This window comes from Tupaia chinensis, unplaced genomic scaffold, assembly GCF_000334495.1.
Source record: "Tupaia chinensis unplaced genomic scaffold, TupChi_1.0 Scaffold000463_1, whole genome shotgun sequence".
Classification (NCBI taxonomy): domain Eukaryota; kingdom Metazoa; phylum Chordata; class Mammalia; order Scandentia; family Tupaiidae; genus Tupaia; species Tupaia belangeri.
Window position 1 is genome coordinate 1,438,814 of NW_006159972.1, and position 15,375 is coordinate 1,454,188.

The 15,375-nt window shown below is 46.4% G+C and overlaps 1 protein-coding gene across 1 annotated transcript; it reads right to left on the reverse strand.

Moving 5' to 3' along the window:
- Nucleotides 1-786: 786 nt before the first annotated feature.
- CMTM4 (CKLF like MARVEL transmembrane domain containing 4) lies at nt 787-13,909 on the reverse strand. The gene is made up of 3 exons (XM_027774617.1): nt 13,737-13,909; nt 3,997-4,095; nt 787-3,129 (listed from the first exon to the last, which is right to left on the reverse strand). The coding sequence occupies exons 1-3, from the start codon at nt 13,872-13,874 to the stop codon at nt 2,962-2,964; spliced, it is 405 nt and encodes a 134-aa protein (XP_027630418.1). The 5' UTR covers nt 13,875-13,909; the 3' UTR covers nt 787-2,961.
- Between the last annotated feature and the right edge of the window lie 1,466 nt (nt 13,910-15,375).

A 15,375-nucleotide genomic window follows, 5' to 3' on the forward strand; every position in this document is an offset into this window, starting at 1 on the left:
CACCCCCCCCCCCCCATCTAGATGGCCTTCTGCCTGTATACAGAGCAACCTAGGAGAAACTCATGTGTCCTTGCAGCCTCCTTTGAGACCACCGTATTCCCTGCCTGCCTCTCTTGCATCACACCGCAGATGTCTGACTGCATCCTACACTGATAAGAAGGGGGTCCGCAGCCACTTCTGGCTCCAGTGGGTGCTAATTAACCACGAAACACACAAAAGCCGTGGGGGAGCTTACACACGAAGGACATCAAACAGTTACAGGAACATAAATCATTCCAAAGATTCTAATGCTAAAATGCAAATTAATTCCTAAGTCACCCTGTGGCATGAGATATGGCCCCTTTTTATCATCTATCAGCTTTACAATTTTGATGGACTTCAGAACTACTTTCTGCAGGACACCACCACCTCAGGAAGCCAATCAACAGACTCCTTTTCACCAGATGATAAACTGGCTTTATAGAGTGACTTGGGGAACACTTGGGCCATCCTCCTGCCTGAGTGGGGATGGTATTCATTTCTTCAGTCTCATTTCAAAGGCGGCCTTTTTTGAGGCCAAGTCATGTGATTCCCAGCCAGAGATTTCTTTTTCTTTTTCTCCCTTTTTTTTTTTTTTAAAGAGGCTTTTGCCTTAGAGTGCATGTACTCCCCAGAGAGAAAACAGTGAGAGGGAAAGCAAGAAATTACCCTCTAGGGGGATGGCCATGCCGCAACCCTTCTCCTCCAGTCTCCTCCTGGGATCTTGGGCAAGCACGCACACACCCCAACGTGATTTTGAAGCCACCAGGTCCGAGACTCAAACCACCATTAGCCATGTGGGAGTCCACTGACATAACTGCTACGCCATCTGCTGGTCCCCCAGCCAGAGATTTCTGATAAAGCTAAGGATTGTCTGTCCAAGTGGGCCCAGTTGAACGCCAGGCCAAGTCTTTGTGATCCTGTTTTAAATGGAACCCTCGGAGGGAGATAAGCCCAATTTTAACTATGTACAGACACTCGACAAATGCAAAATAAATATGTAAAGTAGACAGATATAACCCAGATGCTATGACCTCCCCGCAAATCATCACACAGAATAGGGTCAATGAGAAGCATGCTTTGTACGACTCCTGAAATACAGGGGAAGGGGGCTCTATCCACAACCAGGCCTGGCTGCCCTCAGTGGCAGAAGGAGGCAGGTGAGGAACCACCAGACCAGCTGGGTCAGCCCTTGAAGCAGGCATGGCACTTGAACATGTGACTTGGGCTGCTGCCATGGACGGGAGCTGCAGCAGAAGTAGGACTGTACCGGATGTTCAGTTTAGGGAGCTGACCCCTCACCCTGACCCTGCAGGGGCAGCAGCATTTCCCACGTTCCCCGACCCGATCAGTCAGCAGTACCTGATCAACTCCAGCCGTAAAACCAGAGGCTGCTCTTTTCTGAAGAATGCAAAGCCACATGGGCATGGAGGGCACTTTCTCACACACTCTCCTCCCCGCACCCAGACGCACACCCCCCTGTGAGTTACTGATTACACAGCATACTACTAATGCTGTAAACACCTGCTACTGGGATCTCCTGGGGAGTTTCCACAGGACCGCAGAATTTCCTCCCAGAAGTCTGGGTTTTTTTTTCCATCTTGGTGAGGGCTAGACACAAAATATTAGAGCTACAGTGAGGTTTGTAAACATGAAAATCAGTTCAGAGAGTGAAAACCTGACAAAATAATTTTCATAGAAGAGACCATTAGTATCTAAAAAAAATCCCACACAAACAAACAAAAACCCTACAGCATCATAGGGGCTTAACTCATTCATCACAAATAATAATCTTGATTTTATCAAGAATCAGTCAAAAACCTTAAGTAACCAGGATTTTCCCCAACAACTTCTAAGATTGATGTTCACAGCTGTGACACTGAGGCACCCTTTAAAAGTGACAATTACGCCTTCTGAAACATTGGTGGAGCTTCAAGTATTTCTAAATCTTAAACAAATCTACTTGGACTCACTTCAGAACTCTTCCCAGGCATTTAGTAAATTAGTACACGGCCCTAAATAGAGGGGTGTGTGTGTGTGTCTGTGTGCCATACACACGTGTACACACACACATGCATACACACACACACTCTCCCCCCTCTGGTCCAAGGAGCCAACAGACAGGCAAGAGCTTTGGCTGGTGGAAAGGACTGTGTTTCCTTCATGGCTTTTACCTGAGAAGGTAAAGTTACAGGAATCCTGCAGTTCAGCCTCCAAGTTTTTAGAGTAGGCAGGAAACTAGAAAACAAGACGGTCCCCATATTCCTGGATCAGAATCTGGGATTTGGGAAGGTGATTCATTTAAGGAAGAATCAAGTGATTTCTCAGCAAGGTTATCTCACTGGTGACCCTCCCATGAGACATCAGTGCGGGGAGCTGCCTGGGAGGATGCCAGTTTTCCCCATCCTCAGCAAAGAGCCCCACCAGCAAGCCTACCGCCAAGACCATCAGAGTGGCACATGGCGTGTGGGCTCTGTCGGCTGCTGGGGTGCCCTGGGCGAGGAAGACAAGGCCTAGGTTGGATCCCGGCAGCCAGACTCAACAGCTGCTGCTGACTGGTGGCTCCGACCCTGCACCTTCATTGCCTGATAGCCTCCCCCTCAGCAGCCCCATTCAACCCAAAGTCTTGACTTGTTCCAAACACACGACAGGGTGGTTCGGAGTCAGCTGGGAGGCCTGTGCTCTGGGATGGTGGAGACCCGGAGTGGACAGGGCGGCCAGTGAGGGGGCTGCTCCCACGGCCACTGATCACTAGAGAACGCGGGCCTCTCCAGCCCCACAGACCTGCCCGCTGGGCACTTCAGAAACCTGTTCCCAAAATGAACTTTTACCAAAGAGGACAAAATTCAACTGAATCCCATGAAAATCTGACGTGACGAGGGAAAGAAAACTCGAGTGAGAGGATTCGCGCGAGGACAGGAGGGAGGCGGACCCTGCGGGCCCTCACGTGTCCAGGCGCTGGATCTCAGGGCGACTGTCCACGTCTCTGGACTCGGTGCGGGCGCGGATGTAGTCGTTGGCGCTCTGCTGGCGGACGCTGCTGGCTCTCCATTTCTGCACTGCCAGGAACGTGTTCACCGCGTACACCGCAGTGGCCAAGAAGCCGAAGATCTAAAACAACAGGGCGGTCAGTCCCCAGGCGTGTGACTTGCCTCTGAGTGACTTTCACAGGGACCCATGGGGTAGCCTCTTCCAGCTCCCTGCCATGGCCCTGCCGACTGCATGGCTGTCACACTGTGGCTGAGGCTGTAGTCACGTGACCCACAGAAAATCCTGCCTGGCCTGAATGAGGCTTAAGATCTCCCTTGGAGTATTTTGTACCTTTTTAAAAAATAAATTAATTACAAAAGTACCTCTTCTACAGCACCTTCGTGGCCTCTGGTCTTGGATGAGAAAATATAATGTGGACAAAATGTAATATAGACAGGAAATGAGTCTCTCATGTGAGCCTCCAGTCACGCCCCTGTACTGCAGGAACAGCCGCCATCCCCACCCCGACCTGCTATCTTCTGCCCGCCACCTGCAGCGCCCAGGGGGCAGTTTGAGGTGAGAGGCAGCTGGATTTGAACTGCCTGACAAGGACCGATGAACCTATTGAGCAACCCAAGAGCAGCGGCTTTATTTTTCTATAACCCTTTTAATAAGCACCTCCCAACTCTGAAGTGTTCTTTGTCAATCCAAATCGATGCCGAAATGCAGTCTGAGAGGAAAGTCGTATCTGATCCCCCACCTCCCCACTGCCATGGCCTTCCGCTTCCAAGAGCAAAAACGACACGAGACGGCCTAATGGGGCCGAGGCTGCCTTCTCTTCCTTAAGACCCCACACTCCATGGGCAGGTGAGGCTCTGATAACATCCCATTGTTACCAAAGAAAATGCTCAAGGGGAGCAGGGAGCACGCATGCCAAGGGACAGGGGAGGGCAAGACATGGAGGGACGCACAGATCAGCCTGCCTTTTAGCCTCCTGAGTTTGCTTACCACGGCGGCGATTTCTGCTCCGGCTTTGTGGTTTAAAGCAGCCAGGACAATGGAAGCAATAAAAAAAAAGAAAGTGCTGAGTCCAGTGTTGACCAAGTCCTAAAGAAAAAGACAGAACGAAACCACTTGTAAAGGATCGTTTCACCCTTTGCTTTAAAAGCAATAGAACTACTTTCAAAATAAGGACCACAACACCCAGCTCAAACCAGCTTCCCATTTCAGTCTCCAAGTCCCAGGGGTGTGGGTCACAAAAAAGTAGGGAAGACAAGGCAGTGTATGTAGCTCCTGGGTAAATCCTCACCACAAAATCTCCACCTTAACCAACCACCAGCTTAATCATTTCTTTTTTGTTTCTTTTCTTTCTTTCTTCTTCTTTTTTTATTTTTATTTTATTTTATTATTTTTATTTTAAGAGATTTTTGCTATAGGACACATGTGCTCGCCAGGAGAGACAGACAGCAAAAAATCACCCCCAGGGTAGATGGCCATTCTCCTCTCGGAATCTTGGGTGCACGTGCACACACGCTCGGTGTGAGTTTTAAGCAATGGAGTCTGGGACTCAAACTATGGTTGACCACATGGGAGTCCAAAGACGTAACCATTACACCATCTGCTGGCCCCTTAATCATTCCTTAATGGCTTCAGAAATAACTGGTAACATGAATTACTGTTGAGAGTTCTAATGTTACCTTAAAAAAAAAACAAAAAACAAAAAATAGAAAAACACCATGCTCAATCGTCTTGGTTAGGGACAAAACTCCCTGAGACTTTAAATGTACTGACACTGCTGAAATGCCCTCCAACACCCCCCACACTTGTGTGGATACATAAAGCACAGCTGCATCGCAGAGAACACACGAAGCCAGACCTCACACTCTCTTACGCAGCCTTTCAAGGCTCTATGTCGCTAAAGCTGGAGGATTTTCTCCTAAGCTTCTTGCAAAGCAAATCAGGTTACATGTTCCACGTTTCACAGATGGACCGCCTGTTTTACTTGTAGAAAGGAATATAGCCCCATGGTTAAGAGTCACTTAACAGGGCCCAACAGGTGGAGTGGTGGTTAAGACACTGGACTCCCCCATGGCCGACCATGGTTTGAGTCCTGGAACTGGTGGCTTGCTTTCTCACCATTTCTCTCTGTCTTCTCTTGCTCATTCTGTCTCTCTCTCTGATGAGTACACATGCCTTGTAGCAAATTTTAAAATAATGGTAAATAAAATTAAAATAAATAATTCTTTAAGGGATCAGGAGTTGGTGTAATGACTATGTTGCTTGACTCCCATGTAGTCCCAGACCTGACAGCTTAAACTCACACTGGGCACATGTGCATGTGTGCCCAAGATCCTGAGAGGAGAACAGAGGAGAAGGGATTGCGGCGTGGCCATCCCACCTGGGGATGATTTCTCGCTTTCTGTCTCTTTGTCTCCTCTGTCTTTCTGGCGAGTGCACACGCCCTATAGCAAAAAAATCTCTCAAAAAAAAAATGATTTAAAAACAAAAGGTCACTTGGCTAGGCTGATCCAACCCATGTGGGCAAGTTTCCTTTCAGGACCAGAGGTCTCCCTGCACATACCAGACACATGCGTGCCTAGGATTTGGGGCTGTGTCAAAACAACTGCAGTGCTCGCTCTCTCATTTTGGACGCCCAAGATCCCAAGAGGAGATTGGAAGAGATGGAGTTGTGGCATGGCCCTCTCCCTGGGCCTGATTTCTTACTTTTCCTCTCACTGGTGAATGCATGCACCCAATAACAAAAATCATTTAAAAAAAAAAAAAAAGGGATATTTAAAGGGGAAAAAAAGATCATTTTCTACCACGAACTGAGGTTATTTAGGAGGCAGGTTTAAACCAGGGAGAACACACCAGCAACTCTTAACAAGAGCCTGCCTCATCTGCCTCCTCCTTAGAGGCCAGTGAAACCTACCGAAATGCTGAAGCACTTATCTAAAACGGAGCCTGAACATAACAGTCTCTCTCTGCATCTCCAGCAAGTTCACATGCCCTATAGCAAAAATCATTCAAAAAATAATAAAATAAAATGATATAACTGTGTATATAGATATATATTTTTTGGGGGGAGGAGGTTTTTGCTATAGGGTGCTTGCGCTTGCCAGAAAGACAGAAAGAGACAGAGAGACAGAAAGCGAGAAATCACCCCCCAGGGGAGATGGCCATACCACAATCCCTTCTCTTCCATTCTCCTCATAGGATCTTGGGCATGCACGCACACGCACGCAGTGTGACTTTAAGCCACTGGGTCTGGGACTCGAACCATAGTCGACTATATGGGAGTCCAGCAACATAGCCATTATGCCAACTGCTGGTCCTGATACAGCTGTATATTTAACATGGAGAATGCTCAGGATAGTTTAAATGGAAAAAAAAACAAAAACAAAAAACATGACTTTAATGGTTCCATTCTTCTCACTCATATGTACAACATATATGTATATGTGAAAAATAGTCTAGAGAAAATGTCTAGAAGAATTTATACTTAATTATTATAAGTGGTTACTCCTGGGTAGGTTGTATCACGTATTTTTTAGCGGTTTTATTGAGTTATATTGATATACCATAAAATCTATCCAATTAAATTGTGTAACTCAATCACACTGTAATGTAATTCGATCCCAATGTAATCTTAGAACCTTTTCAGCACTCCACACAAAAGCCTCACACTCCTAGCAGTTATTCCTCACTCCCGCTCCCAGCCCTGGGCAACCACTTATCTGCTTTCTGTCTCTATGGATTTGCCTATTCTGCACAATTCATGTAAGTAGAATTATAGCTGTCCCCTGAACACCACAGAGCGAGTTAGAGGTGCCAATCCTCCATGCCATCAGAAATCTGTGTGTAACTGTTGGCTCCCTGAAAACCTAACTACTGATAGCCTACTGCTGACCAAGTGCTTTACCAATAACATAAACAGTGATTAATACATATTATGTATTCTTACAAAGTAAAAACATTCTTTTTTTTTTTTTAAACATTTTTGCCATAGGACAAGTGTATTTACTAGAGAGACAGCGAGAGGGAAAGTGAGAAATCACTCTCCCCGCAGGGGGGTAGCCATCCTGCAGTCCCTTCTCCTGCACCCTCCTCCTAGGATTTGAGGCATGCATGTACATGCACACAGTGTGGTTTTCAAGCCACTAAGTCCCAAGTACAGGACTCGAACCATGGTTGACCACTGGAAGTCTGGTACCTTAACCACCACTCCATCTGCTGGCTTCATGAATATTCTTAAAGTAAGCTAGAAAAAATAAAATCATAAGAAAGAGAAAAATACATTTATAAGGCTGGCCCCTGATGGAGGTTAAGGGAACCAGATCCCACATGGTCCCAGCCCTTGTGGCTTGAGGGGCATGCCAGACACATGTGTGTGCATGCCCAGAATCCCCACAGGATAAAGGAATGGAGGAAAAGGGGTGGCAGTGTGACCGTGTCCCATTGAGAGGTACCTCTGTCTCTGGTGAGTGCCCCCTGGAAATTATAAAAGAAAAATAAAATATATTTACAGTATTTAATGAAAAAAAAAATGCACATATAAGCAGACCTGCACAGACCAAAGCCATTCAACTGTATATAATACGTGGTCTTCCATGCCCGATTCCTGCAGTTTAGTATAAAGGTTCTAAGGTTCATTCATGTTGCAGCATGTACGGTGACTATGTTAATTCTTTTTTATTATCGAACATTCCACTGTACAGATACACCATGCTTTGTGTACGCTTTCATCAGTGGACAGACATTTCCGTTGTTTCTACTGTCTGTCTCTGAAAAATGCAGCTATGAACGTCCAAGCTTTTATGTGGATATGCCTTCATTTCTCTTAGGTCATCACATGATTTTTTTATGATCTGTGTCTTCTAGTTTCTCTACAACAAACATTTATTACTTGCATAACTTAAAAGGCTTAAAACTAGGATACTGCAAAAGTTAGCATAAACCACTTGAGTTCTTGGGCTGTGAAACAAAATCAAGACTTGTAGATTCATTCTGCATATTTGAGAGCACCCATAGGTGTGTCCTCTGATGAGAGTTTTGGTTTTATTTTGGCAAACATTGCTGTTGAGCTTTTCCTTTTTTTTGGTTAGAGAGATTTTTGCCGCTTGCCAGAGACTCAGAGAGACAGAAAGCAAGAAATCATCCCCTCCACCCCAGGAGGGATGACCATGTTGCAATCCCTTCTCTTCCATTCTCCCCTCAGGATCTTGGGCATGAATGCCCATGTACCCAGAGTGAGGTTTAAGTCACCGGGTCTGGGACTCAAACCACAGTCGACTACATCGTAGTCCAGTGACATAACAATTAAGCCATCTGGTGGTCCTGGAACTTTTATTTTTGGTTTTGAGATAGAGTTTTGCTATAGGGTGCATGAGCTATCTGGGGAGAGAGAGACAGAGACAGAGACAAAGACAGAGAGACAGAAAATGAGAAATCACCTTCTGGGGGGATGGCCACACTGCAATCCCTTCTCCACTTGGGATTTCAGGCACGCATGCACACACACCTGGTGTGAGTTTCAAGCAGCCAGATCTGGGACTCGAACAGTGGTTGGCAATGTTGGAGTACCGTGCCTTAACCACTGCACCACCTGTTGGCCTCGGTGTTGAAACATTTTTAATGTTGTTCATGGAACATATACCCTCTCAGCCATACATTTTGCTAGTCTCCCCCACTTCCCTGCAGTCTCACCCTCAGCCAGTTTATCTGCCTCTTCCCGAAACACTAAGGCTGCAGCCCTTCCTTAGGCTGGGAGATGGAGAAGGTCAGAGGCCAGGAGCTAAGCCATTGCTGTCTATTGGTCCTGATTTAAGATACACTTTGGGGGGAACCAGCAGTTAGCGTAATGGCTATGTCGCTGGACTCCCACGCAGTTGACCGTGGTTCACGTCCCGGACCCGGTGGCTTAAAACTCACGCCGGGCGCGTGTGCGTGCGTGCCCAAGATCCCGAGAGGAGAAGGGATTGCGGCGTGACCATCCCCCCTGGGGGGTGGTTTCTCGCTTTCTGTCTCTATGTCTCTCTCTGTCTGTCTGGCGAGCGCACGCGCCCTACAGTGAAAATCTCTCAAAAAAAAAAAAAAAAAAAAAGATACACTTTGGGGCTCTCTTTCAGTAACACACCTGCAGTGAGTCTACAAAAATCCACATGTAACACACATGGGTGTGGAAAAAGTATACAGAGAAAACTAACATCACAGAACAAGTCCCACAGATTCACCAAAAACCTGATATGAACAAAAATCTTTCAGACTGCATCAAATTTTGCTGCTGGAAAATATATGCATGCTTTGCATTGTCCTTATTTACCATTTCTCATCCATATTTATGTAAACCTGGGCTCTGGAATGACCCATTTTCTTTCCTTTTTTTATTTTTTCTTTTTAAGTCTTGCTATAGGACACGTGCACTCACCAGAGAGAGAAAAGGAAGGTGAGAAATGACCATCCCCCTAGGAAGATGGCCACACCACAATCCCTTCTCCATTCTCCTCTCAGGATTGTGGGCATGCATGCACACATGCCTGGTATATTTTCAAGCCATCCAGTCCAGGACTCAAACTGTGCTGTTGGCCATGTGGGATCCAGCTGCCTTAACCTCTATCTACTTGTTGCTTCCATAAATGACCTATTTTTCTATACCTAAACCAGTCATGCCCTGTTTCATCCATCAGGCTGGTTCTGTTGGGAACATAGATATTCCTACCATCTTGGTAGAGAAGTACAACACAGCCAAGCCAACCCTCATGCAGAGACCGACGAGCTGTGACCAGCCCTGAGGAACTCACTTTTTCTCCCCTCAGAGAGCAGATGTCCTGAGCTGCTATCAGTGGGTACCATCTGCTCGAGTTCACGTAAGGTACACACCCTTCTGTTGTCTCTGTAAGCAAACTCCTACATCTGCTCCAAAAGGGTGAAGGTTTTGGAAAGGCTCCCAAGGGGCAGGAAAGTGCTTCCAGGTGATCATATCACCACCCAACCATGGTCCTCAGCCAACACCACCCGGAAGAAAAGGGCAGATATCAACTCTCCCATGAAAAAGCTACATCTCAATCTGACCAATGATACGTGGTAGTCAGCAAGTGGGAAGTCTTTCATGGTCCAAAGAGAAAAATGAGAATTCCAGGAAGCTCGCTGAACAGGTATTTCTAGGCATAAAGGCCATCTGAAGCATGAAGTCTTTTAACAAATGAAAGGCTGTCAAATGAATGGACTAAACAGAGTTGACAGAGTAAAGTCAAAAAGTCTGCAAGAGAATAGTGTGGGGAACAGATAATAACAGCCTGCCAGAACTCTCTCTGACGCATGTTGACAGTAATATTCTTATACTGCCAGTGCCCACTGTTTGAGGGTTTACCAGATGCCTTCATGCTCATTATTTTATTTTACACTCAAAACTATTCTATAAGAAAAATATCATTACTTCCACTTTACCAGCAGTGAGACTATACCAACGTAGGGCTCTTTGTGACTGGCCATGGTCATATACAGCCTGTAAGAGCTTCACTGGACTTGAACCTAACTTGGTATTACCCAAAGCCTATGGTCTTAATCCTCTCAGCAGCTGCTTCTCCACCAAGTAGATAGACCCTTCTGCAGGGTTTCTTTCTTTCTCCTTCTTTCCTTCTCCTTCTCCTCCTATAAATTTATTTGTGAGACCAATAGATGGCATAATGGTTACATTGCTGGACTCCCATATAGTCGACTGCAGTTCAAGTCCCAGACCTAGCAGCTTAAACTCATGTCAGATGCATGTGTGTGTGTGCCCAAAATACCAAGAGGAGAATGGAGGAGAAAGGATTGCAGCATGACCATCCCCCCTGGAGCGGGGTGATTTTTCACTCTGTCTCTCTCTGGCGAGCATATGTGCCCTATAACAAAAATATCTTGAAAAAAAAACTAAATTGACTTGTTTCTGGGTTTTTGGGGTTTGTTTTTGTTTTTGTTTTTGTTTTTGTTTTTAGAGAGACTTTTGTTATAGGGCACATGGGCTCACCAGAGAGACAGAGAAAGACAGAGACAGAAAGTAAAAAATCAACCCCCAGGAGAGATGGCCATGCCACAATATTTTCTCCTCCATTCTCCTCTCAGATTCTGCGTATGCATGCACTCACACCTGGCATGAGTTTCAAGCCAAGTCTGAGACTCAAACCTCAGTCAACCACATTTGAGTTCAGTGCCTTAACCACTACACTACCGGCTGGCTCCTTGAGTTTTTTAATTGCCAGAAGGCACATGAAGTCACTAGAGAGACAGAGAGAGAAATGAGAGCAGGGGGAAGAAAGCACCTTCCAATGGGACTTGGTCATGCCACAATCCCTTCTCCTTTATGTCTCCATCCTGTCAGGCTTTGGGACACACACATGCATGCACGTGTGCCATGCGTATTTTTCAAGTTGCAGGGGCCGGGACTCAGCTGCGGTCAGCCATGTGGGATCTGGCTCCCGTAACCACTGAGCTATGGAGCCAGCCCTCCTGCAGGGTTTAATCCACTCTTTAGCCCATCCCCTCTCTCAACGAGTAATTACTGAAAAGGCCTTAGAAACAGCATGCAACTGGGACACCAATGTCTCAACGAGTAATTACTGAAAGGGCCTTAGAAACAACATGCAACTGGGACACCAGTGAACAAGATAACTGGGACACCAATGAGGACAATCTAGACCTTGCCCCCACCCTTACAGAGCATGCATTTTAGGTGGGGGTGGTTATAAGTTTCTCCGAAGCTGTCTACTACAGTCAATTTAGGACATAATTCTACAAGTATTTAAAAATACATAATACAAAGTTTGTCTTAAAATAGTCAAGACAGTAAAACCTGAGACAAAAAATTGGAGAAAACACTTGTGGTTCTCTTGAGGTTTTAGAGCTTGAAATCAAAATACCATCATGTTCTTTCTCAGCTTTCAATGCTAAGGCAAAATCAGCTGAGTTTTTGACTGACATAATTTTTCTAGATCAGCAGCTCTCCTTTTGTTTCTCCTCCTAAAGAGGTGCGTGCTCATTAGGACAACACAGAGGGCATTCATTCTACCGGGAAGCTTGTCCCTTCTTCACGCCCAGGGCGCACCGTGAGAGCGGCCCTGCCACACAAGGCGGCAGCCCAGCCTCCTCCCACAGCCACTCTCTCTCATGGTGTCTGCACGTCCCAGCACCAGCCAGAGACACAGGGCCACGCCTGGCTTCTCCAGGGGCCCAGGGCCTCCCCGGCCAATTCTCCCGACCCACAGCTGCAACGTCACAAGGTTCCACTCTCACAGCGATTGTGCTTCAGCAGGTCTCCCTGATTCCCTGCGAGCCCTTGCACAGACTTTGCAAAGAGCTACCGAGAAAACTTAGGGACCAGCAGATGGCGTAATCCTTACATCTCTGAACTCCTGTGTTGTTAACGGTGGTTCTAGTCTCAGACCAGGTGACTAAAAACATACTGGGCACATGTGCGTGTGTGCCCAAAATCCCCAGATCCCCAGAGGAGAATGTGGAGAAGAGACTGTGGCATGGCCATCCTCCCCTCGGGGCGGTAATTTCTCGTTTTCAGTCTCTGTCTCTCTGGTGAGTGAACGCACTCTATAGCAAAAATACAAAAAACAAAAAACATAGAAAAAACAACTCTCTTTTAAAAAAAAAGGAAAGAAAAGAAAACCAAGTGGTATTAAAATTCCTTTCTCTTTCTGCATGTCAAGGACCAGTAACACAGTTGAAGAAAGGGCGCCTGGGCCTGACCAGCCCCAAGGTCCTCATGCCAATTGGCAAGGTATCCACACACAGGGCTCTGCAGAGAGAAAAGGATGCATTTCCCCTCAAGACTTTCTGATCAAACTACCACATCTTTAGGGGCCAGCAGATGAAGTAGTGGTTGGGAAGCTGGACTCCTACATAGCCAACCACAGTTCCAGTCCTGGCCCAGAGGCTTGAAACTCATGCCAGACACATGTGCGTATGTACCCAAAATCCCAAGAGGAGAACGGAGGAGAAGGGCTTGTGGTATGGCCATATGCCCCTGGGGTGGAGGGGTGATTTCTTGCTTTCTGTCTCTCCAGCAAGTGCACACACTCTGTAGCAAAAGTCTCAAAACGAAACAAAAAACTACCACACTCTCAAGGTACTCTAAGTTGCTTTGAACTTAATAGTATTCTTAGGCTTTGCAAATTATTTGCATTTTCATCCATATTTTTAATTCCTCCAGGATTGTTATTTTTAAATAATTATTTATTTCTATATTATTTGCTATTGTCGTTATTTTTTAAAATTTGACCAGAGAGAGAGAGAGAGAGAAGGCAAGCTGCAAGGTCCAGGACCTGAACCACAGTTGGCCACATGGGAGTCCGGTACCTTAACCACTGCGCCACCTGCCGGCCTCCCAAAATGATTATTTTTGTGAATGGTTTTTGTGTCTAGCCTGAAAACCAGGTAGATGTGTTCATTCTATTTTCCTTCCCACATTCTGAAAGTATCAACATTGCCAGTCTTCTCAGATGACCGTGAAATTGGAATGACAACTTTACAAAGGCCAACGTAATTGTGTTAGGCTGCCTCCACCATTAGTTAAGATTCAATTTACTTTGTAGTTTTATTCAACCTGGTCAAGAAATTTAAAATTTCACAGTTGAGTTAAAAAGAAATATTGAAGTATCAACGTGACCTAGAACCCGACTCAACACAGTGATTCTGACACTGCCTTTGACCCAAGTCTGTTTGGTTTTTTCCAGGGTCAGAAAGGGGTGATTTGTACTCACGGTCAGGGTCCAGTTGATTTGGGGGATCCTCATGTGAAGGTTGAGACTGAACATAATCAGCAAGACTCCAGTCACCACAAATGCGCTGCAGCTCACGAACTCAAAGAAGTAGAGGCCTTCACACGGGGAGCACTCCATGATGGTCTCTATGCAGATGAATGCAATCAGAGCCAAGATCTAGGAAGGAAATTGGAAACACACGTGTATGTGTATATTTAGCACACAGCTGTGCACATACGTGCCCGTCCTGCCTAAATCAAACCATACTACAACCACATACGGCATGGAGTTCCTCTGGAGCAGCAGGATAACTATCAGAAGCCTGATCTGCCTCGATTCCCCTGCAGGACAGGTGCAGGGGCCTTGAAGAAAGCATCACCTTCCTCAGGTGAACAGCTGAGCGCCCGCAACACGCACACTGAAATCGTTCTGGTGTGGCCCCTGGAGTAAACCACAGGCCCCGGCGGGAAGCAGAAAGGAGCACTGTGGGCATTGTTTTTTAAGTGAATTACTTATTTAATTCCACCTGTTATCATTATTTTTTAAAATTTGACCAGAGAGAAAAGGAGAGAAAGTAAGCCACCAAGTCTGGGACCAAACTGCAGTCAGCCATGTGGGAATCCAGCACCTTTAACCACCATGCCACCTGCCAGCCCCATCACTGGATATTCTAGCTCTTCCCCTGCACCAGTCGGTGGGCTGTCTGTGCACGTCTAATCTACGGTCTCTACCACTATTATGCCAGACACCAAGAGGGTTCGATCCTAAGGATCAATGTCCATTTCAGGCCATCTGCAGCTCCTTTGGTGGTTCATGCTGCAGTGACACAGGGTAACTGCAACTCAATGGCTTTAAATGACCGGGGGGCCAGCTGCATGGTACAGCAGCAATGAGCTGCTGAAGAGAACTCGGACCCCACACAGTGACCACAGTTCATGTCCCTGGTCCAGCCAGCCAAAACATGCTGGGCACCCATGGGTGCCCCGGGTCCAACAGGCTGGAGGAAGTGGACCGCAGAGTGGAGGGTGCTCCTCTTGTTCCTCTCTCTCACTCATGGGTGTGCATGTGCTCTATCATGACTAAGGGGAAAAGGGATTGACTGAGGGTCAGTGACACGGCAGTAATGCAAGGCTCTGCAATGATAGACCCACACAGAGAAGTCCCGGGTTCGCGTCCTGAGGCCTCCCTTGTACACACTGGACACACGTTAACATGCTTGTGGTCTAGGCTGGTGGTGGCTGGGGATGGATCGTGGCTGAAGACCCTGTTGGCACTGCCTGTCCCCTCCTTTCTTAGTCTCTCCCTCACTGAAGAAAGACATACACTTAAAAAACAAATGATGTTATAACCCCCCTGCCCTCTAATTAGAAGTCTTTGAAAGCAAGAGGCCCACCTAACTAATTCATATACATTTATAAAGTACAGTATATCAGGGGCCAGCAGGTGGTGTGGTAGTTAAGGCACCTACTGTAGTCATGAAAGCACTGGACTCCCACGCGGCTAACCACGGTTCAAGTCCTGGACCTGCGGCTTGCTTTCTCTCTCCCTCTGTCTCTCTGGTCAAATGAAAAACATAATAACAAAATTAAATAAATAATTTTTAAGTACAGTATATCATTGTACTTCATCACAAGAAAAT

Bases quoted from the DNA above. Each gene is read 5' to 3' on its own strand.
- CMTM4 (XM_027774617.1), bottom strand. From the start codon at position 13,874: ATGGAGTGCTCCCCGTGTGAAGGCCTCTACTTCTTTGAGTTCGTGAGC. The intron at 4,096-13,736 runs GTGAGTACAAAT...CTTTTTCTTTAG, and splicing joins AAATCAACTGGACCCTGACC to GACTTGGTCAACACTGGACT. The intron at 3,130-3,996 runs GTAAGCAAACTC...CTGTTGTTTTAG, and splicing joins GAGCAGAAATCGCCGCCGTG to ATCTTCGGCTTCTTGGCCAC.